The 23250-nt window shown below is 32.5% G+C and overlaps 1 protein-coding gene across 1 annotated transcript in view; it reads right to left on the bottom strand.

Annotated features, from left to right (window-relative positions):
- Window positions 1-23250, bottom strand: part of LOC110039155 (cullin-4) — a 43702-nt gene that overhangs the window by 7130 nt on the left and 13322 nt on the right. The window contains exons 4-15 of the mRNA XM_020744118.1: window positions 19632-19812; window positions 19291-19413; window positions 18915-19202; window positions 17812-17937; window positions 17587-17661; window positions 17429-17482; window positions 4972-5078; window positions 4790-4850; window positions 4547-4678; window positions 4321-4458; window positions 4129-4209; window positions 3966-4046 (exon numbers count right to left, since the gene is read on the bottom strand). Of these exons, the coding sequence (XP_020599777.1) occupies window positions 3966-4046; window positions 4129-4209; window positions 4321-4458; window positions 4547-4678; window positions 4790-4850; window positions 4972-5078; window positions 17429-17482; window positions 17587-17661; window positions 17812-17937; window positions 18915-19202; window positions 19291-19413; window positions 19632-19812 (1447 nt within the window). The remainder of the gene's footprint in view (window positions 1-3965; window positions 4047-4128; window positions 4210-4320; window positions 4459-4546; window positions 4679-4789; window positions 4851-4971; window positions 5079-17428; window positions 17483-17586; window positions 17662-17811; window positions 17938-18914; window positions 19203-19290; window positions 19414-19631; window positions 19813-23250) is intronic.

The following is a 23250-nucleotide window of genomic DNA, read 5'->3' on the forward strand; positions in this document are numbered from 1 at the left end:
CAGATATTATGCAAATGTAAGTCTCAAATAATAAAATTTACAGGATTAAACACTTAAATAACATCAACTCCTAAACACAACCACATATTAGGATAGTTTGGGAAGTCACTGAGGTTTCTCCTCAGGATCTGTGACATCTCCTACAATTTACTTCTTTTGGACTCCTGAAAGATCTATTTCTACTTGAGTCACTCCCACTTGTTTTTTCATGTTTAATCGTGAAACCTAAACCTTAAATTCTTAAAGACTAGTACCTCTGATCACTATTGAGAGTTTTCTCAAGCGACCCCGTCATTTGAGATGTAATTAACTATAAGGGTTTGTCTCTATAGGAAATTTGAAACCCAGGTAAAATTAACTTTATTTAATATTTATATTAAATATAGGAACTTGTCAGTCAAAAATAAAAAAGTATCGCAGGCCAAACGGATATCATAAATATCTTAGTTTGTAGGATTGGGTCTACCGCTGAGATATACACTCACCTTTCGGTTATGTGTAGTATTCACGGTATCGGGCACGATTAAGCAAACTATTGGACAAATGAGATCCATTTGGTCTCATTTTTCAAAAATTAAAACACGCTACTTTCAAAACCAAAAAAATATACCTCTTATATTTAAATTAAATTTTAAAATAAAAAAGTTGACCGACAACCAAGAGGGGTATAAATACCATTACATGACTTGCTGGTAAAAAAAAGCAATGAAAACAGAATACAGTATGTAAGGAAACAAATAATAATAAATATAATAGGCAGCTAATCTCTCTAATTAAGGAGACAAATTAAATAGAGATTCTTAAGATCCCTCATAAAATTTATAACCCTCTAAATATAGAGTTATAATAAATATGGAATATAATCATCATTATTTGCGAGATCTTTCAATATATACAATAGTTGTTACTCATGGGGTTGGTCACTTTTTGTTTTCATTTGGATTCCTGCAACAAAGAGGTATGAAGTCCAAAAAATAATCCCCCAATTATTTGCATATGGACAATTTAGCCTTAGAACAGTACATTTCTAAAATTTAACCACGCTACAAAATTTATCCGAGATCACAACTCTTGTAGAAATTGAGATAAAAAAATTGAATCTAATTTAATCAGATCGACCATATGAAATTAATTCCAATGGACTCCCCAAGGGTCTAGTTAGAAATAATTTTATATAGCAAGAGACTGAATTAGAGAAATGAAATATTTCATGATGAATTAGCTACATATAAATAGTTGGGGAACATTTTAGAATTTAACCTTTTTAATTAAATTTTAAATTAAAAAGGGCATACCAAGTGTAAGCAGCTCCCACTGTTACAAAGAGGTTTTAGGGTTATAAATTTTGGACCTTTAGAATAAGCCATAGATAACATAGTGCTATTGCTTCAGACCTGCCATCTATATTTGCAAAGATATTTGCATGACAATAATATAGGGCCTCTAAAATACACTAAAGGCAACATAACAATTGCTTCAGGCCCACCATTTATATTTGAAAAAAGAAAAAAATAACAATAGTGTGTTGGCTCATCGAGCAAACAATCATGGTAAGACAGAAAAAGTTCATACACTTAAAGTTTAAACCCCCGTCAACTTTGTGGGTGAGCATTTTTTTAAGCAAAAATTATTACTAGTTTATAAAACGAGTACAAGAAGAATTAATTGCAAAAAAATTGCTAGATTAAAAGATGATAACATGATACATAATTAAAAATAACATGAAGAACAGATTAAACTCCCTTGACTAGAACTCCAAAAATAATGATTCAAAGCAGTGACAGACCTTTATTTTTTTCATTCTGACTCCTAGAAAGCGTAATCGGAAACCTACAACCTATTAAAACTTAGGTACTTACTAACATTAGAAACATAACAATAATCAATTTGTGAACCTAGCATCTTCAACAATAGGATGACGTGAGAATCTAACAAATTAGAAGGATATGGGACCTTGCAAGCAAATGTGGTCCCCAACACATTCATTGGGTTACGAAAAGCAAGGACAGGTAAGAGGAACAACAATCACAATGTTTGAAGAAAGCTTATCATCATTTGTATGCTCCCCTTGAACCTAACAGTAATGTAATTTCAGCTCCAGATGAGCTTTGAAACATTAATAGTAATTGTGACAAAAGATTATATAAGAGAAATAAATACCCTTCTGCTAATATCCATATGAGGAGGAACAAAACCAAACCTCTCTTTTCAAACAAGAAACAACATTCATTTCAACTGAAAACCCTAGCCACGGACTCCGAACAAGTTGTGCAAATTCCGCATCCACATAGAAATATTACTAAGACTTTAAGATAGATCGGTTAAAATAGTGAACACATAAGTGAGGAAACACTCACAATCACATCAATGTGACATGTGATTCCTCAAAAATTGAGGAGGGACAACTTCAACATTCAAATTGACTAGCCATCAACACAATAATTTTGCCACGAAAAAAGTTTGAAGTAGTCTGCTCATAGAAATAATCTATAAAGAATGCAATGTGGATCAGGATGCCCAACTAAGAAGTCGTACATTAAAAGCAATTCCGCCATAAATCTGCATATTATCAGAAAATTGAGATGGCCCGAGAATTAACCTCAATGGAGATAGAAAATGGATTTGTTGGTTCAAAACTCTATGCTTCCAAGAGAATATGGGCAAAGTTTCCATGAAAATTCAAAGGTTTCTTACGCTCAGAGAACAATCTAATCCTTCTTGAAAAAATAATGACAAAATATTAGACTATAAATGATCAAGGAGTGCTAGTACCAAGAGAACCCACAGTCAAATTGAATGCAAAAAAGAGCAAGTGAGAAAGAGAACCCTGAGGAAACAACCGGAAGAGGACAATCACCAACAGCTCCTATTCATTGTTTTTAGGGCAAATGATCTTAGGACTGTAGAAGTGTATCCACCGAAAAAGGAGCTCTAATCGATAAGTAACCAAAGGTGGGAGTACAAATGACAAAGTCCCACATGAAAGGTGTCAAGTGATGGAGGAAGATATAGAGAGGAGAAGATCCATTAAATTCAGGAAACCACCCAAAAGCTTGATGAGCTCAATTCAACTGAAAAGCTTGACCTATTTAGCTAATGAGTTCAGCACAGTTACTTCTTCAATCTATACTGAATCAACTCAAACTTAAGCCAGCTCAACCCTGACTTTTTTCAAGTGAAATGCATTTTAAAATTATTTAAATGCTATGCTTGTAATCCCACATTTTAAAATCCAGAGCATATTCCTATTTCTTATATGCATGGATGTAAATCAATCAAATTATGGCTGATCTTCAATCTCTTCATCTCTCCTCGAACTTGTCTTCCCCATAACACCATAAACTACTCATGTATTTGTCTCCCATTCTCCACAACTGGCTGTCCATTGTCGTCAGCAAAGATATTGGAACCCCCGAACATGCAAATTGGCAGGCATCCATTGCAGCTACTGCCTTCTCCTTTATCTCAAGTCATATAATCATCCATCGGTTCCCTTCTCACAAATTTCATTATCATCTTTACGCATCACAAGCATCCACACTAGCACTATTAGTCTCCTGCACCTGCATCCATTTATCAATACAAAACCATTATTTCTCTCCTCTGTCAGCAATAACGGCCACAGCGCTCTATGGCGGCACCCTTCTCCACCGGTCACTACTCATCCTTTTTTTCTCCTCTCGCCCAACCATCAATGTATAGGTATCACCATCACCAGTGAGCTTAGTCGACATTGTTGGTTCGTTTGTCCTACCTTCTTCCCGGGCATGATAGAGAATAAAGAACAGTTTTTGAATTAAGATGAATTTAAGAAGTGCACTTAATCATCAAGATCAACCCTGACTCGGTCTGAGTTTTGATTGGAGTGTGAATGAAGAAAGACGAGGTTGTTTCAATAAAATGTGCCACAGTCAACATAGAAAAACGGCTAAAAGAACTAAATGTGCCGGCAATCAAAGATAAACCTGATATTGGCGATCCTGGAATACTCGTTCTGTGGTGCTTGTGTTTTCTTCTACTGTTTCCTTCATTTGAATTGCATTTACCTGTTCATAATACATTTTAGATAAACTTTCATCCTTCAAAAAACAAGCCATGATTAAGCAAAAATATAAAAAAATACTTTACCTTTATACGATACAATGGTGCACTAAATTCATCATTGAATACAAATGTGTCATCATCCTCTACTTCTCGTCCTTTTGGGATCTATAGCAAGTCATAAATCATAACACTTTTGGTTGAAAAAATGTCCCTCATTGATGGAATGTGTCGTTGATGACTTGGATGAGAAAATATATTACACGTGAATTACCATACCTTTTGCAGAACACGAACCTTGCCGCATGCAAGCGACTGCAAGGTTCTTCTAAGCTCCTTATCTTCAATAGCAGTAGAATCCTTAATATCTTGAAAGGAGAGCTTTTGAGCATCATTGAACAGCATCAAGACTACGGTCTGAAACATAGATGGAGCCAAGTAAAAAAAAAAAATAGTAAGCATTACATACAGGAAAAAACTGTTGGCAAGGAAAATCTAGACCCACCTGAAACAAGGACACCGCTAGCTCCTTTTTACCCTTAGGAAATTCTGCTTTTAAAACACAATGACCAAGTGAATTTTGCCACATCAGGCGTCTTCCACTATACTTGCTTAGATAGAACTCCTTAAATATATCCTGTTAAAATAAAATCAAAAGCTGACATAATAATAATTAGAGTAATTCTCCTTGAAATGGCATAGTACCAATCACGCCCATATGGAAATGAAACAGTAACAATGATCTGACCTGGTAAACATTTAGTTCATGGGGGAGTCGAACATCCATTGGCGGATAAGTAGGCCAATACCTAAAAAGAAAAAGAAAAGGATAGGAAATAAACATATCCAGGTAGCTAGCTTTCAAAAATAGATGGCAAAGTTTTTCTTTTAACCTTTGATTCTAACAAATCAATATCAGATAATGCTCACCCTGTTGTTAAAACATGAACGCTTAACTCAATACCACTTGGAAGTTTAATTCTGGCTTGGGATGATTGTTTGAAAGAATCATTTATTTCTTTTGATAGTTCAATATCCTGAAAATAGTGAATATTAATTTGTGTCAGTGTCACATAAAAATAAATTTAATATAACTGCAGAGATAACAATTTCAAATTAGACCGTTTCATCAAAAGTCAAAATATTATATGCAAATAACAAAAGCTAGAGCACTATGAAAACATTGAAAAGTCTCATACACCCATTATTTCATCATCATTAGCATTCCAATCATCATTATTAGCCTTATCCCAATATCCCATTAGGCAAACCCTCGTAACAAATTTATCCCAGTATGGTTATTACTGCACATTTCTTCAATAACCAGTGGACATTTCCTTAACCTTTCATATTTCATTCGAGATGCCTCCACCTTACATCACTATGCGCATTTACCAAGTGCTTATCTAATCCTAAAATTTTCTCTAAATACATTTTCCTTAAAACTAATACAGCTTTCTTTTACACTAATTTATATTATACTTTCACAAATCCAATCATTTTATTCTTCAATATAAATATCATTTGTAAAATTAAAGTTTAAAAAATTTTCAAACATTATAATTCTATATTTTCTAAATGCTAGATCATAAATGAGAACTTCTAATCTTTGCAGTTAAAGATAAGGTTGTTAAAATCAGTTTGAATGTTAAACTATAACAAAGAGAAATTCACGTTTTAATAGTTCGATAGAGCTTGAACTAGGACTTTAATCGAATGAAATAATAAGTTTTAAAATTATTTCAATATAATTTTAATAATATAATAATGATACTTTCACCCATAAAATATACAATTTTCAAATTCAAGGCACTTCAAATTTGAATATTTAAAATTAAATTCTAAATTAAACTTGTAAGGCATGATATTATAATTATTTTGACTATTTTTAATCCATACTTTTATTTCTAGCCATCCAATCATAATCAAAAATCGAAAATTTGATTTAAATTTAAACTAGCCGGTTCATCAAAAACCAATATGATTCACATTGTTCAATCCCTGTTGAATAGCATGTTAAAACCTGCCATTCCGGTCCAACATTTAAAACCAAGGTTAAAAACATTAAAATTATTCATAGTTTCATTATCACTTTTACCCTTCCTTAGGACGCTTTATACACTCTATTTCTTCTCCTCTTACTTGTGACCTATCACATAAATTATCTTGATAACAAAACTATTGGCTTCGCTTACCACCCATATATGTAGCACCAACACTTATAAAAATGTGTCGCACAAGTGTCGGACACGTCTCAAACACAGTTCAATTTTATTCTTGCAAATTTGTTGTGTAATATTTTTATTAAGAAAATCTATACTCTATATTAATAATTATTTAAATATAAAAAAGTGTCAAAGAAGTGTCACACTCTATTTTTTTCTATTATGTTGTGTCTTTGTATTGCGTCGTGTCGTGTTTGTATCCTTGTGTTCATGCTTCATAGCCACCCACTTAATATTTCTTTTGACATATTTATATTTATTATGCTCAATAACATATGGAACAGTGTTAGTTTTTTAAGACTACATCATGACAACTTTTGATACTTTTAAAAACAGCAGCAGCAACAAGTCCTTATCCCGCTAAGAGGGGCCAACTACATGAATCTTTTTTCTCTATTGTATCCTATTGAGTGTCATATTTTTATTTGATTCTAATAAATAAAAATCATTTTTTTATACAACATGCCCAAGTATCTTTAGTTCGACCTCTACCTTTCTTAACATGAGACAAATCGAAAACATCTACTCTCCTACCTGGTCATACATTTAATTTGGCCAAACCATCTAAAGGGACTCTATCTAATCTTGCCTGTCACTGGAGCTACTCCAACCATTTCACGGATATATTTGTTTCGCATTTGTCTTTTTAAGTTTAAACCACTTATCCACCTAAGTATTCTCATCTCAACAACACTTAATTTTATGCTTCTCTTTTACAAGCCAACGTTTTATGTTATAAAGCATTGCAACTCTCACTGATATCTTATAAAATTTTCCATTGACTTTTCTATCATATACAGTAGGCTTGATGCATACCTCTACTTCAACAATTCTACTTGAATTCTACTAATAACATATATATCACCATCACCAATAGACCCGAGATATTTAAAACATTCACTCATTTTAATAACTTGCTCACTCATTGTTACAACCCCCGCCACTAGATCTACTACTTACTAAAATTACATTCCATGCATCTTAAATGAAAATCTTTAGACTCTAAAGTTGAACTCCATAATTCAACTTTTTTCTGAACTCTCCCTCTCTAGTCATATCCACGAAAAAGATATCATCAGCGAAAAACATACACCAAGATACATCTTCCTATAAATGTCTAGTAAGAACAACCATAACTAAAGAAAAAAGAAACGAGAGATGAATGCTTAAAGCCGATCCTTGATGTAATCCAACTGAAATAAGACAATACTTGGTCAATCCTCCTTGTGTTTGAACACAAATAATAGCTCTAACATACATGTCTAATAACTTAAATATAAGAAATATCAATACATTTCTTTTCTAGAACTCTCCAAAATACTTTTTTTGAAATCTTATCATAAGCTTTTTCTAGGATATTCTGATACTTTCATAGAACGTAAAAACGTTCACAAAACTTCTCAATCAATTTACATGGTACAATTCAGCATTTCAATCAACATTCAAGGTTAATTGGCAATTTCATCAACATATAATTGATCATAAGCCGTAACAAGACTTTCCCAATTGTGCAAACAATAAATGTTAATTGAACTCTAATCACTCTACCTAATCAAAGTACCAAAACCTCCATATACTTCTACAAACATCGCATCTAAACTCAGCAAATGCTACTGAAAATCTTCTTAACAAAATTCCAATATAATTTCTAGATACTTCTCATTCACTCCCCCTAACCAACAAATCTATACAAATTTTTATGACTAAATTATACAAAACTAAGTTCACCGTAAGTTATAAAATGCATCATAATTTAAAGTTAGTTAGTGGTAGAAGGTTCCATGAAAATAACACAACTAAACTTAGTATGAATGAAGTGTCTCAGGTTAGTTTGAGTGCCGCCTACAAAAGACATGCCTAAACTTAAGTTAATGGTTGGAAAAAGTGTCACCCAAATGTTATGAAATGTGGAGAAGCAAGGTCCATAGAGAAGATTTGCTTTGCTACAATGTATTTTGAATTTATCAGAAACCTGGAGAATTGGCAGGCAATGATTTGGAGAAAATGTTTTGAAATAATGTCGCCCTTAGATGATGGGTGATGCATCACAATTAAACAGAATGCCGTGAGAAGTAAATACATCACATCACCTGCAAATGAAGTACTACAAATTACCCCAATTGTAATGAAAAATAGACAATGCTTTTCTAGGAAGCAAACGAACTTAACCCATTTGTGATGAAATGAGAGAAAAGATCAACTAGGTTTAATATTAGGAATAGACTGGTTACAAGAAGTTTCGTGACATTAAATTGAAAGCTGACAAATAGTAGATGACAAATAAAGGATGAATAAATACAATATTTGCATGAAACTAAATTGGGGAAAAATTTTTCAAATATAAAAGGTTACAAGTAATTCTATGTTAGAGAGATTATCGATTGAATAAATTAAGGATAATAAAGATATTATCAACTAATTTTTTATTATTTCTTGTCCAATTTCTCAGTTATATTAACATTTTATTATGGCAACTTCTCGCATCAAAATTTTCTTCTCTTTCATAACAAATGAGTTGACTTATGAATTGACTAGAACTCATAGAATTAAGCTCAAGCATAACTTCAAACTCAACTAATTCATCAAACTCAAACAAGGGTGACTCGAGCTCGGCTCAACTCATTTAACCTGAACCGTCATGACATTATAAATGTGGTTGGAAATTATGTTCTTAAGGCAACAAAAAATGGTCTAAAAACTTAATTTTAGCAAGAGATGGGCAAATTATTATAACAAAAAATTGAAAAAGAAAAGAGTATTATTCCAGTAACTTAAATGGATGACAGTTCAAGTAGAACGGCTTATGAGAGGATTAGTGATGGGTAAAATAATTAAAATGCTAAAAGAAAAGCTATATTTCATTTCTCAATAACATATGTTCTTAGAGCAATGAATACATATGTTTAAAAATGAGAAAAATCTTATTTTCAAAAGTTGAGCAATAAAATCACAACTAAACTTCTTTCTAATTAGAAGATAAAAAAAATCATTTTGTAAGAATTATAAGCCATAAAACACAAAGCTTCAGAAATTTGTATCAGTACAAGACTTGTCATACATCTTTAATATGATGAAAATAATCCTTGATATGCTTATTCCAAAATTATGGTCAGCATGGCCAGACATGCATCAATATGGACCAAACACTTGAAGCATTTTTCCAATTTAGCAAAATGTCAATTTTGATCGGAAAATCGATGTGTGTCCTAAAGTCAACTTAGTAGAAAATATTTGCTCTACATCAATGCATTAGTATTTCAAGTGTTTATTTTGAAAATGATAGACTCTTTTGAGTTTTCAATAATTAAAATAAACAGTGCAATGTTAAAATCAGGTACAATAATGAATACAAATATTGTTGTGTTGATGAGGATGAAGTACATTAGCTGAAATCTTGAAATATAATTATAAAAATAATCCTTTTTTTATTTGTACCTGATCTTTTCATATGATATGTATTACATTATGCCTACTTGTGAAATACATTTTGATAGAAAATATTATTACTAAGTATTTTGATTGTGTATTTGCATTTATTTGTAAAAAATAGTATCAATGGCCTGTGTTTATATCATGTTGTCTGCAAATCAGAAAATTCAAGGCGACGCTAAGAGAGTTTAATCATGCAACATAATCAAATAGTTATGAAACTCTCTCTCTCTCTCTCTCTCTCTGTGTATATATATATATATATATAAGAAAAAAAAAAGGTCAAAAATGGCCAACTATCTTATGTTAACAGTTTAGCTCTCAGCTATAAAATAATCACAAATAAACCAACAAGGACTAAATTGAGATCAATTATATAGAATAGAAGACTTAAATAGAAATCAACAATGGGACCATTTGGGATCAATTATATAAAAGTCAAAAGATTAAATTGGAGAAAATGGGCTAAACCGGTCACATATAAAAAGTTAAGGTACTATTTTTGGCTCTCTTTCTCTCTCTCTCTTTCTATATATATATATATATATTATGTATATATATGTATAGACATATGTATATATATGTATGTATGTATTCATAAATACATACACATATACATACATAAAATATATATGAATAATAAAACAAATAATCAAAAGAAAAAATTGCTCTAGAATATAATATTGAAATTTGAAAAGTAAAAACTTACTAATCTCAAGTTAAGGCCTTATAACTAGTTGCATTGAAATTTTTATCAGAAGCATAGCAAATTAATTGCGCAATAGCAAGAATACTTGGAGGTGAATTAAAGAATTTCAAACATTACAAAGAAAACAAAAATGTGTCTTTCAAAGAAAGCCAAAATATAAATAATAATAAGTAGTATAATGATTAAAAGAATATTAAAGTTATTATTATAATGTTCTTATGGGGTGTGTGTGTGTGTGTGTGTATTTAAAAAAAAAACCCAAGGGCTAATATATTAATGAGAACAGATACAGATAGGTTGTATGAGTGGACCCAAAAATAGGAACCCAACCCATAGTACAACACACACAAAAAGTCAAAATGGGTACATATAAAAATAAAAATAAAAATAAACCCAAAACCACCGGGGCACTAAGGGTCATCATAATTTAGTTCTGCCTCTGTCTCTAGTTCTCAGAAGGGATCCAGCTAATAAATTGGTAAGGTGTGTATCATTAACCGAAGTAACCAAAGTATCATCCATAAGACTCCTGAGCTCGAGCAGATCTTCATTCTTCTTCTTCCTCATGGAAGAGTAAATCTATCATTCTTCATCCAAAGAATTAGTCTGATGAGGTGGTAGAACTGTAGCGGAAGGATTACCAACCGTAGTACCCACAATAGGTTCTAGTATAAGTGATGTATGAGTTGTCTCTACACCGAATACTTCTTGAAGATGAGGAGCTGCTAGGTTCTCCTGATTATCAGTTTGATAACTATTCTTTATAGGTAAAAGTTCTTAGTATTGTTTTCTATGGGGTTTGAAGGTGTCAGCATCACATCAATCGCAGTAACAGGACAACAGTGTCCGGGGGGGTGTCCATAGGGGAAACAGACACATCCTGTCTGGCCGTATCCTCCCATGTGGAACTGAAATATCTGAAGCAGTGGGGTTAGACCCATCCTTATCCACTTGAACCTTAGATTTCAAATTAGGATGGAGCTGGTGGCATTTATCAGGGATATGCCCAAACATCTTACAGTGAGTACAAAATGGAGGTTTGTGTTTCATGACAATTTGTTGCAAATATCCATTATGCGTTGTGCCCAGCCAGACTTCAATAAACATCAGGTAAAGTAATATCTCTTTCTACAAATATTCTGGCCATAGAAGGTCTGGTTAGGTTGAAAGTGGGTAAATCTAGCTTCATAGGATCTCCAAGTATTGCCCCAATAGAGTAAAAAACCTGATGATGAAAAAGTGGAGCTTGAAACCAGGTAGACTAAACCAGACCGGTACAGTAGGAGATTCATGATTATGGTCGAAATTGGGAGACCACTTGAGTAATTTCATTGACTTGCCTGCAATTGTAAGATATTTATAAGATATTTTTTTTTGGAGAAATTTAAGTGTAGTCTTCAGCAACAGTTAATTGGATCAACACATGTCTCACATCTATGAGCATCACTTTCCATTTTTCTGCTAGTTTCAGGTCATCAAAACTTTTTCTGATAACTTCCATTGATGGGTGCCCCCACTGAAATTTTTCAATGAGAGCGAATTTGAATTTCTCAATGAGGGTAGAAATTTCTAACTCAAAGAAAAAAGCGTTGTTTTCTCACTTTTCCTACTTGCATTCTTAACAAAAGGGCAGTCACCTGTACCATCACGACTATCCTTATAACTTGAGAGGAAGACAACTGTCGACTCCCCTTGATTATTACCCACCACGTGGGCAAAGGAGGTTTTGACAGGTTCAAATGAAGAAGAAGGAAGCGTATGAGAATAGTAAATCCACCTGTTAGAGGATCTCAAAGAAATTGTTGTCGGCGAAGAACAGAAAGACGAAACTTCGGCGTCAAACAAAAAGAAACAGACCCAAACCAAAACCGAAGCTGTCAGGCAGGGAAACTACGCGGAATGGTGCGGCTGGATGTTGTCGTCGAAATCGAAGCGAATGGTTAGACTTGTCGAGCAGACGCGAACACGTCGTCGTCAAAATCGAGAGACGCTGACAAACCTTGGCGTCGAAGACGAGCCGACGAAGCAGAAAAGCGAGCGAAAGCAAACAAGGAATCCTTCGAGTGACAAAAACAATGGAGACAGAAATTGCTATTCGAAACATTTGAAACCCTAGCAGAGCTCTCGTCCGCCATATATATATTAGGAACTAAAGAAATATGATATGTTAGGAACTAAAGAAAGAGAGAAGAAAATATATCACTTAATAGCTAAGACACGAAATAAGCAATCTGGACATTCTAATATGTTGGATGGATTAAAAAGGAAAATGATGTCATCTTAGTTAAAAAAATGAAACATCGAAACAAGATGAAAATTTTATTTTAACAAATTAAAAGTAAGAATTTTAAGAAAGAAATTATTTCAAAAAAAAAAAAAGGTTCACTATAGATTGACCCAAAAAATGAATTAGAGTTAATTTTGAAGATAATGCCAGAAATTAAAGTATTGGGAAGATACCCATTGAGATTTGGTAAGGCGGGAGAGACATCGCAATCATTTGACTATGAGTATGACTAAAAATTCTTTTTAACAAAATTTCAAAGCCTAAAAGGGCAGAAAACAATAGAAATGGAAGCATTTTGTAACATTATGTAAGAATAAAAATGTTTAAAATTGAGGCAATTATAGAGGAATTAAACCTAAAAGCTATACAGTGAAATTATGGCAAAGCAATAAAGCATTGAATTCAAAAAAAAATATATCATTTTAGAATATTAAAATTTGAACAAAAATTTGCCTTAAGAAAACTGACGGAAAAATTAAAAGAAAAAAAATCCACATTTTATTCGTATTGATCTTAAGAAAGCATAAGATCCAACACTACAAAAATTAACTTGTTCATTAAGATTAAAAAAAATTATCAAAGGTGAGTTGAATTTGTTGAAAATATTACGAGATTATAGATTACAATTAAAAGCTACATTCAAGTGAACAAAAAAGAAACAATGATGAATCTTTTTTAATGCTGTTTACAAAGATGCTTATAAATACAAAAGTGGAGTAGTTTTAATCGAAGAGACATCAGAATAATGTAAAAAATATTTAAAATACACATGACAGAATTAATAAAAACAACTAAGTCCAAAATAACAAATTTTAATATAATTGTAATTAACAAGTTAATATTCCTAAGAGATCAAGTGAATTGAAGTGTTATAGGAATGAGTACCAAAAATTTATCATATAAAACATATTATATAAATGACAGTATAACTGATACAGCACAACAAATAGTTCATAAATCATCTCCCAAAACCTTGCATGATACTTTTTTTTTACTCCAACAATTATTATATTTTTAAATTTCAAAAGTAGGTTGGAAAGCTGGTCTGGAAACTTTTCGTTGACCGTCCATATCCAAGCTAAATGTGGCCTACCTTAAGTTCAAATGCAAAGTAGTTACATAATTCAAAGGAAAAAACAAAGTTTCATCTGTAAATTTAACTTCTTTCTACACATGTCAAGGAAGTTTACAATAAAATTCATGCATAATCCAAGGGTGGTTAACTGCTACTATCACTTTCATTGTTTTATAAAATTCTCTCACACACAAACACCCAAATGCATACACAACACAAAGGCTATGAACCCAGGGACCACCCAAACACATGCACGCCACCACATATGCAAGGCTTTGAACTCAGGACATCTTGTTTAAAAAATAAAGCTCTCGACCACTAGGCCAAGGTGAGTTGCATATGTTTCTAACTCGATTTAAACATTATAAGCATTGTAAATAAACCTCAATTGAATGAATGAATAAGATATTTGGCATGATTATTGAAACGAAAAAAATGTTTGTTCATGTGTTTAACTTTGCGATCGAGCATTTGAAATAAGCCTTAGTTGATGTTTTCTACTATCTATCCTTGTCTTATCTATCTCCCTTCTACCCTAAGGCACAAAAAAATGTTTCATAAACCCTAGCTAAGCTAAGGCCTCCCCACAAATAATCATAATCCTAGGTTTTTTGGGTTTCAACTCTAACTTAAAACTGATCTTAACAAAACCCTAAGTTGAACCTTAATATCATCCTAACTCCTCCTATAGCCTTCCCTCTCCATCTCTAACAAATTATAACCCTAATCCTAGTTACAAGTCCCAGCCAAGCCCAACCCATACATACTCGAGTAGTAATTCTAACCCTAAGTCCACAAATAATTCACTTTCCAGAGGTTTGCCATAATAAACTCCGCAAAAACCTAACCAACAGCTCGACCCAAGCCCTCCTAAAATGTCCAAAACCCTCTCAAAACTTTAGAAGCAAGACTAAGTCATTCCACCACAAATTATTCCTCTCAGTCTACATCAACAGCTTCTAAATTTATTTTTGGGTGATTGAATAAAAAATTGCATCATATGCATTCTCCTGCAAGAAAATACAATGGAGACTTTAAAGTAGACTTTAAAACAATGCAAGTAGAATTTGATTAACTAAGTTATCTAGATCTGATTGTAGAAGTATAAATGTCATTGATAACAAGAGAAATGAGAACCTCAAGATAGATAAGTAGCAAAAAAAAAAGTAATATTATTGAGGAATGAGAGATTTAGATGTGTACAACAATGGAAAAAAATGCAGCAATCAGATTGGCAACAAATTAAGGTCAAAATATTAAGAAAGAAAATAGGTAGATGGTACATCTAAGGCAATATAGATATAAGTTAATCAGAACAATTGCACAGAATTATTTTAACACTAAAACCGATTGCAAAACTCAATAGGAATGAATGGAAGATAAGGATTTATAAAACCTGCCTTAAATATTTGGGATACGGCTAATAAGAATGATGAATGATTTAGAATATAAATGTTTATGCTTAAAATATACTAAGGGGTCGCTTAGTCTAAAGTAACATTGGTGTGATGTACTTGAAATGCAAAATTTTTGAGAATATAGGTGTTTGGTTTAAATTAAATCAAATGCAGAGTAATTTATTAAGGAATTCCAAACTCGCTCTATGCTTTATTTGTGGTGTATTCCAAACTCACCCAATTTGGCTGAGTTTGACACCCATAGCCAACCGTCATCCACCGATAATTGTCGGACGCCGGTGTCAGCCACCCTTAACCATCAGTTGCTACCAGCCACCATCGCAAGTCATCACCTACTGAAACAAACAAAACCATCTTGCCGCCGCCACCAATAATCGACCATTAGAGCCATTGGTCCACTACTTGCCCAGGCACCCGTCACCACCCATCTGTGATGGTAGCTATTGCTAAAATTCGCTACCAGCAATCTGCCACGATGGTGATTGACCTAATCCCTACGTTGTTGCCACCCACTGCCCATCGCCTCCACCATCTAAACTTTCAACCAAACATAAAAAAATTAATCTCCAATATTTATTTTACAACTAACCAATCATTCTAAACTATCTCAAATATAGTATATTCACATTACTCTGAATTTCCTTTTTAACAAACTAAATGGCTCCTAAATTGAAAAGAGAAATGACACAAACAGCTTGGTGAAATTTATTAATAATAATGAGGTAAAAAAATTACAACATAGATAGATGAAAAATAAAGTTATTGGGATGGATAGAATTATTCATATGGTTTTTACATTTTTAATTATCATTGGAAAAGTAATGATTGGTGCTTATGTTGCTTAAATCAGATTCAAAAAACATTTTGAAAAAAAGATAGATTTATGAGATAAATATGTAAAATGCCACAGAGTATGTCTAGCTAATAGAGACTAATTACAAGCTCTAACTTGAATATTTAAGTAAGTTTTAGTAGTTTGAGATAAGGACTCATGGTACATATGAATATGATAAAAACAACATATAAACATATTAAATATAATGGAAACGAATAAAATATTTATATTTTTTAATTAAATTAGAACTTTTCTTTCGTTGAGATTGTAAGATGACGTCAAAATCTTTTTTCTTTCTTTAAAAAAATAATAAAAAAATAGTTATGCCAATAAAAGAAGGGATATAAGAGATTAGAAATAATTAATCTTCGATAATGTTGTTGAAATGGACATTTTACAAATTTAAATTATGTCTAACTGCTTTAAGAAAATTGTCAAAAATAGTCTAACTGGGGTAAGAAATAGATTGCACATAAAAAGAATTCATGGATTTAAAGAGTACAAAAGATTATTTATTCATAGAAATTTATTTTGAAGAATGGCAAAAAAAAATATTACGAAAAAAAAAAATTACAACGAAGCTAGAAGTTCTGCAAAAAAAAAAAAAGAGTGACAAAATTTCAAAGTAAAAAAATTTCATGAATTACATAATAAGCTATGTATTAAGTAAAAATAAAATGAGATATAGTTGAGATAAGGCTAATGAAGATGGCAACCAAAATAAAAAAGAGAGATAAAAGAGATAATAGAGAATTTTATGAGTTATACGTTTTAAATATCATGATCAAATTGAAATTAAAATAAAAAAACATTAGAGAGATAAAATTAGTAAAAATAGAATGTATTACATAAGCCGTCTAAAAAAGAAATCTTTTAGAAGAGTAAATTGATTAAAATGATGAATTTTATGACAGATTAATCCAAAAATGTATGGTTGAGTTATCAAAGAAAAATGAAAAAAAAAAATAAGGTGATAGGATTGATGACTCAACCAAAGAAAAATGAAAAAAAATAAGGTGATAGGATTGATGGAAAACAGCATAATAAATTCAGAGGTTGTTTGAAATCATTTTTGTTTTCTTAATTTGTTTTCGCTTTTAAAACAGGTGTGTTCAATGCATAAATTAATTTGCTTTTAAAAACACAAAATATCTTTACAAGATTTATATGTTTTAAAAAAACAACCATCGCCGCCAAACAAGTTTTATTTCAAATCAAATATCAACAAAATAAAACAAAAAAAATAAAAAACAATAATAAAAGTAATCCCAAATGGCTTCTAAGTTCAAAAGTAACCGGAGAGTATTGGTACATCCACTCACCATAATGCACAAAGAAAAAAATAAAGATAGTCCGTGTGGAGAATAGTTACAAAGCAATGATTAATGTATGAAAACACCGATACATACCTTAAACATTCCTTCCAATTTATTAGTGAACTGGCTACCACACTCGGTCTTCAACTGAAATCAAATAAGCTTCTCGTTATTAAAATTGACAATCTAAAAAAGGAAAATGCAAAATGATAACTGATCATCAGGAAATTCTTCAACAAAGCAGGCATTACTTTTGATATCATCGATTTTTCAGCATCAATTGATGCACTCTTTCTCTTATAAAATGCCTCAAAAACATCTTTACCCTGTTCGTGAATTAACACAAAAAGGAAAGAATGTTAAGAATGTAAAACAAAAAAAAAGATTTATTTAACAAGCTGGTTAGAAAATGTGTCTAGAAGTAATACAAAACCAAGAGCAGTGTTAAATAACTTCTCAATATACTTGGCACATACTTGTATGAATCTGAATAAGACCAAAACTCTATCAAGGGTGCCCTCCAACTCTTCTTCAGAAGTACCCTTGTTGCCGGCACGAAGCTTCTCGTCCAAGAACTTTGCAATCAGTTCTGCCGGTCTATTCTGTTAAACAGAAATTAAATAGGTCCTAATCTTGCCACTTAAATTTTACAGTGAATTGCTTGGAAAAAAGGTCTAGGAATCTGCTGTGATAATTTATGCACAGCTTCAGAGAGACATATTGGCAAATAGTAAATCTTAGACATAGAATCAAACCAAGTATTCGAGCTAGCACAAAGGTTATTATATGCCATAAACGCCAAAACATCAGAGGCTTTCCCATCTGTCTGAGTTTTTCTTAAGATTAAGTAGCAGATTATAATTGCTCAAAAGAAAGTAGCAAGATCAATTGATTAGAAGCTGCCACGAACAAAGAAAAACTTAAAAATCACAAGTTGGTAATGAGATATGGCCTAACAAAGCGGACCACAAAAATTGTGCCTTAAATGTTTCATAACTCGTTGGAAAAGAAGTATGATTATAGAAGCACGCAAACCCAATCGACACATTATCCAAACGCAATAAAATAGGAAATTGCATTGGATATTTGGTAAATAAAAATTTATCCACCTGTATTTTGTTATGGTGCATAACAACTACTAAGCAAGAGAAGAAAAAAAATTGTTTCGTATAGCTAAGGTCTTCGTAGTAACTTTTAAAGCTAAATACAAAAATCTTAATTATAAGTAAGAAAGCCCCATGAAAATATTTTGCCATTCTACCACACAAGAAATGAACACAGAAACTTATTCTTCAGCCAATAGCATTGCATAAACTTAGGCAGTAGGAGCAAGTGTAGGACCCTCTTTACTAACATTCTGGTAAGTAAAGTCCCGGATGTCCACCCTTTTTCTTTCTTTTTTTTTTTTTTTGGTTCAGATTAACAAAATTTGACTTTCTATAGTGCCACAGTAAGCAAAAATAATTTCCAAAAAAATAGTGACAAATTGAGGCAAAAAATTATGAGAAGTACAATTATATAAGGTGTTGCGGAGCAGATGAAAATATGCAAATCAGGAGAAAATGAGATGTGCACAAACCTGACGAAGATTTATTAGATGTTCAAAGGAATCCTTTATGGTATTTGAAAAAGCTTCATTTCTCGAGAAACTTTCCTCCAATATTGTATCAAGAGATGCTTTAAAATCCAAGACACATGAAACCAAATCTTTGTCCTTCTCTTCGTCCATAACAATACCCTGTCCTGTGCCCCTGATGTATGATCCTAGGGCCTGTCTTAGCAACTCAAGGGCATTCACCCTCAGGAAAAGAGTATATAGCCTTTTAAGGTCATCAACACGCTTTGCATCCATGAGCATTGTGAACCCCTGGTAAATAAAGTTCTCCGGGATGAAGCAGATGAACTGCATAGAATAAGTAAGAAAGCACTAGGAAAATGGGTTGTAAAAACATCACTTTGTCAAGAATAGAAGATGTATGTCGTTCCATAAGTTGTTTCTCTGTGGTAGCAATAAGTGGCTTCCTTGTGTTTGCATCTAAGTAGAGCATGCACCTCTCATGTTCTTCATGTAACCTCAGCTGCAGTTTGCAGTAAATTAAGCAAAGGCAAAATCAGGATAACTTGGGGGACTAAAGTAATGCTTATGTGAACATGCATGAGACTATTTACAAATAATGTGTGAACTTGTGTCTTTATCATCATAAATGCGCCAACATCTATACAAACACACAGAAACATGGAAATCAAGCAAATGAAGTCCCCCTTTTGACTATAATTGTGTGCAGATTTCACACACCTCCACGTGTTTCAAGTAGTCTGGAATATCGGACTGTTGCATGTATGTAACACCCTCAGAAGCATAGAAGTCAGAAGTACTTTGAAGAAAGGGTTTCTCAAAGATTTCTGCATAAGTGCCTAGAGCAGTAAACATCTTTAAAAGATGACCAAGCACCGTCCTATCAATAGCTTCACCTAGTCTGGTAAAAAAAACAAAATTTCAACAATTAGAAGGCATTAAGTTAAAAAAACAAATCAAATAAAATGGGGATCTGATTAGTCTACAAAACAGCTTCGGCAAAAACGTTGAAAAAGCAGAATAATGGGCAGCAAAAACTTTAGATTCACGGGATAATGTATTACAAAATTTGCAGTAAACACAAAATAACAACAGAAAGATAATTTTTATAAAACTTAACTACACAAAGAGCCATCAGAACTATGGCAGCACAGAACTAAATTTTGGTGTGCAGTGCATAACCACCACCAACCCCTTCCAACAAGCAACATGCACAAAAAGAGAAGGCCCCTCCAAATTTTATTAAATCAAAAATGTGAGCCTTCCACAAAAGGGACCTCCAGGTAGATGAATGAACATTGTAGTCGTGGAGGCCAGAAAGTCATAAAGCGCATGATTGTAGGAGTGGGATAGTATGATGTCTATGGGAGAAACACAGAGAGGGCATCCAGATATATATATTGAGTTTTTGTTACAATTTAATTCAATCAAGCCACTCAATGGTACCCGGAACCAAAAAATAAACTGATTTTTCTATGAGATATGGATTTAAAAAGAAAAAACAAAATTAACTGAGAAGGCATTGAAAATAGATTCAGGTGCCTTGAGCATGCCTAATAAAAGATAGAAATGCACAACAAGATTGGCAGACAAAATTAGCATAGAAAGATTACAACTAAAAAATGGCACCATGTGGCACGGTAATAATTAATTGTTCAGAAAAGTTTGCAAAATAGAATTAACAACTCCTTAGGTGCTTAAAAGAAATGCTTGAAAAATGATAATTCAAAAAGCCAACCCAAGAAAGGTTTCAAAATGCAATTTTACAGTTGGTATCGCTTCAATCATCAAAATTTAAGTTTCAAATGTTTTAGTAGCTTCTTTAATTTTTGTATTCTGCAATTTTTTTGTAGTGCTAGGTGCAATTCTATGAGCAAGGCTTTCTTTTTACTACAATGCGCGGAAAGCAAATCAAAGCAAAGCTTCTATTAATTAGAACGCACCTAACTTACAATGACAACAATACTCTATCAGACTAAGTGGGGTCAGCTACATAATCATTTTTCTCCATTGTGTTCTATTGAGTGTCATATTTTCATTTAATTATAATAGATTAAGATCTTTTTTTATACAATATGCCCAATTCTTTTTAGGTCAACCCATGCCTTTCTTAACGTCAGTCGGAGCTAAAACATCTAATCTCCTAACAGGATCATCAGATCGTCAACAACTAATGTGACCAAACCATCTAAGACGATTCTCTTTAATCTTGTCCGCCACCGGAGCTACACCAACCCTATCACGGATATATTCATTTCGAATTTTATCCCTAAGTGTCAACCACTCTTCCACCAAAGCAAGCTCATCTCAGCAACACTTTGTTTTATGCTTCTCTTTTAAAGGCCAATTTTCTGCGCCATAGAGCATTACAGGTCTCACCACCACATATAAAATTTTCCTTCCAATTTAAGTAACACTTTTCTAAATTTAAACAGACCCGAAGAATTCCTTCACATCAACCAACCAACATGAATTCCACTAATAACATCCCCATCTATAACACCATCCCTCTGAACAATAGACCCAAGATATCTAAAACATTTACAAATTCTAATGATTTGATCACCTATAGTTACAACTCTACCCTTAGAGCTACTACTTACTGAAATTACCTTCCATGAATTCAGTTTTAGTTCTACTCAAACGAAGGCCTTTAGACTCTAATATAGACCTCCATAATTCAAGTTTTTCTTGAACTCCCCTAGTCTCATCCAGAAGAAGGATATAATCAGCAAAAAGCATACACCAAGGTACATCCTCTTGTAAATGTCCAATAAGCGCATCCATAACTAAAGCAAAAATAACTAAAGCAAAAAAAGATATAGGCTTAAAGTCGATCCTTGAAGTAATCCAACATAAAAATATTTGGTCAATCCTACTTTTCGAACACATGTAACATCTCTAGTATACATATCTTTACGGACATGAATATAAGTCAAATCAACACATTTTTTTCTCTAGAACTCTCCAAAAAATTTCTCTTGGAACCTAAATTTCTCTTGGAACCTTTCTTGGAACCTTATCGTAATTTTTTTCTAAATCAATAAAATTTATATATAGATCCTTCTTACTCTCTCTGTACTTCTCAATAAAACCTCTCAATAAATGTATAGCTTCCATAGTAAACCTACCTGGAATAAATCCAAACTGATTATGAGAAATTTTTATATCACCTTATCCTATGTTCAATAAACCTCTCCCATAATTTTAAAGTATGACACATCAACTTAATTATTCTATAATTAGCACACTCTCATGCATCCCCTTTATTCTTAAAATAGGGATCAAAATACTATTTTTTCACACTTTAGGCATCAATTTAGTTTTTAAAATAATATTAAAGAGTTTAGTAAACCAAAGAACTTTCAAGTCTCCCAAATATTTCCACACTTCAATAGGGATATCATCAAGTCCTACTGATTTTTCACCCTTGACTCTTTTTAAAGCCTCTTCAACTTATTTTTACTATTGTAATGGTAAAAATAAAATGTTTTATTATTATTAACAATATTAAGATCACTAAGGTCAATCATATTTTTATAAACTTCATTGAAAAAACTTCATTGAAAAGTTTATTAAAATAGCTTACCCACCTATGTTGAATATCTACTTTTAAGAAAAGTATTTTATTATCTTCATCTTTAATACAATTTACTTAATTAAATTTTTACTTTTATTTTCTCTATGTTTGACTAGTTTATATATATGTATGTATGTTTATCTATCTATATATATATATATATATATATATATAAAAATATATATATATATATTAAAAAGAAGAATAATTTCTAATATGAATTTCATATGGAGTTTCAATTACCGGAAGGGTAATCAACCCGCTAATTGGCTTGCTAACTTAGGAGGATCTAGTCAAATTTGTAGGGTGGGATCTACTCCCCCCTTCTTTACATACTATGTTGGTTGGTGATAATATTGATGCTCCTTATATTCGTAGGGATGTTTCCTCTTGAATCAGTTTGGGTGGCCGAGTGGCTTGGATCGGCCCAAGATATCATTAGGTTGGATTTCTCTCTTCTTCACATATTTTCGGGAAATGGCTACTCATACTTTTGACTACTAAGGTGTATGGATTTTTATCATAGGCATGGAGGTTCAGGACTCCTTTGCCATATATGTATTGATCTATTTGGGAGGCCAAAGGCTCCCTTTTTGGACTTGGTGTTGGTGGCTGTGGAGCTGGGGGTTATTTCGGGTTATGGGTTAGGGGGTTGTGATTGGAGATTTGGCATTTGGGAGGTACAGTTCTTGGTGTTATATCTTAAGCATGGAGGCCCAGGGCTCCTTTGCTTTATTTGTGATGATGGTTGGGAGGTTT

The sequence above is a fragment of the Phalaenopsis equestris genome, unplaced genomic scaffold (genome assembly GCF_001263595.1).
Source record: "Phalaenopsis equestris unplaced genomic scaffold, ASM126359v1 Scaffold235604, whole genome shotgun sequence".
Lineage (NCBI taxonomy): Eukaryota > Viridiplantae > Streptophyta > Magnoliopsida > Asparagales > Orchidaceae > Phalaenopsis > Phalaenopsis equestris.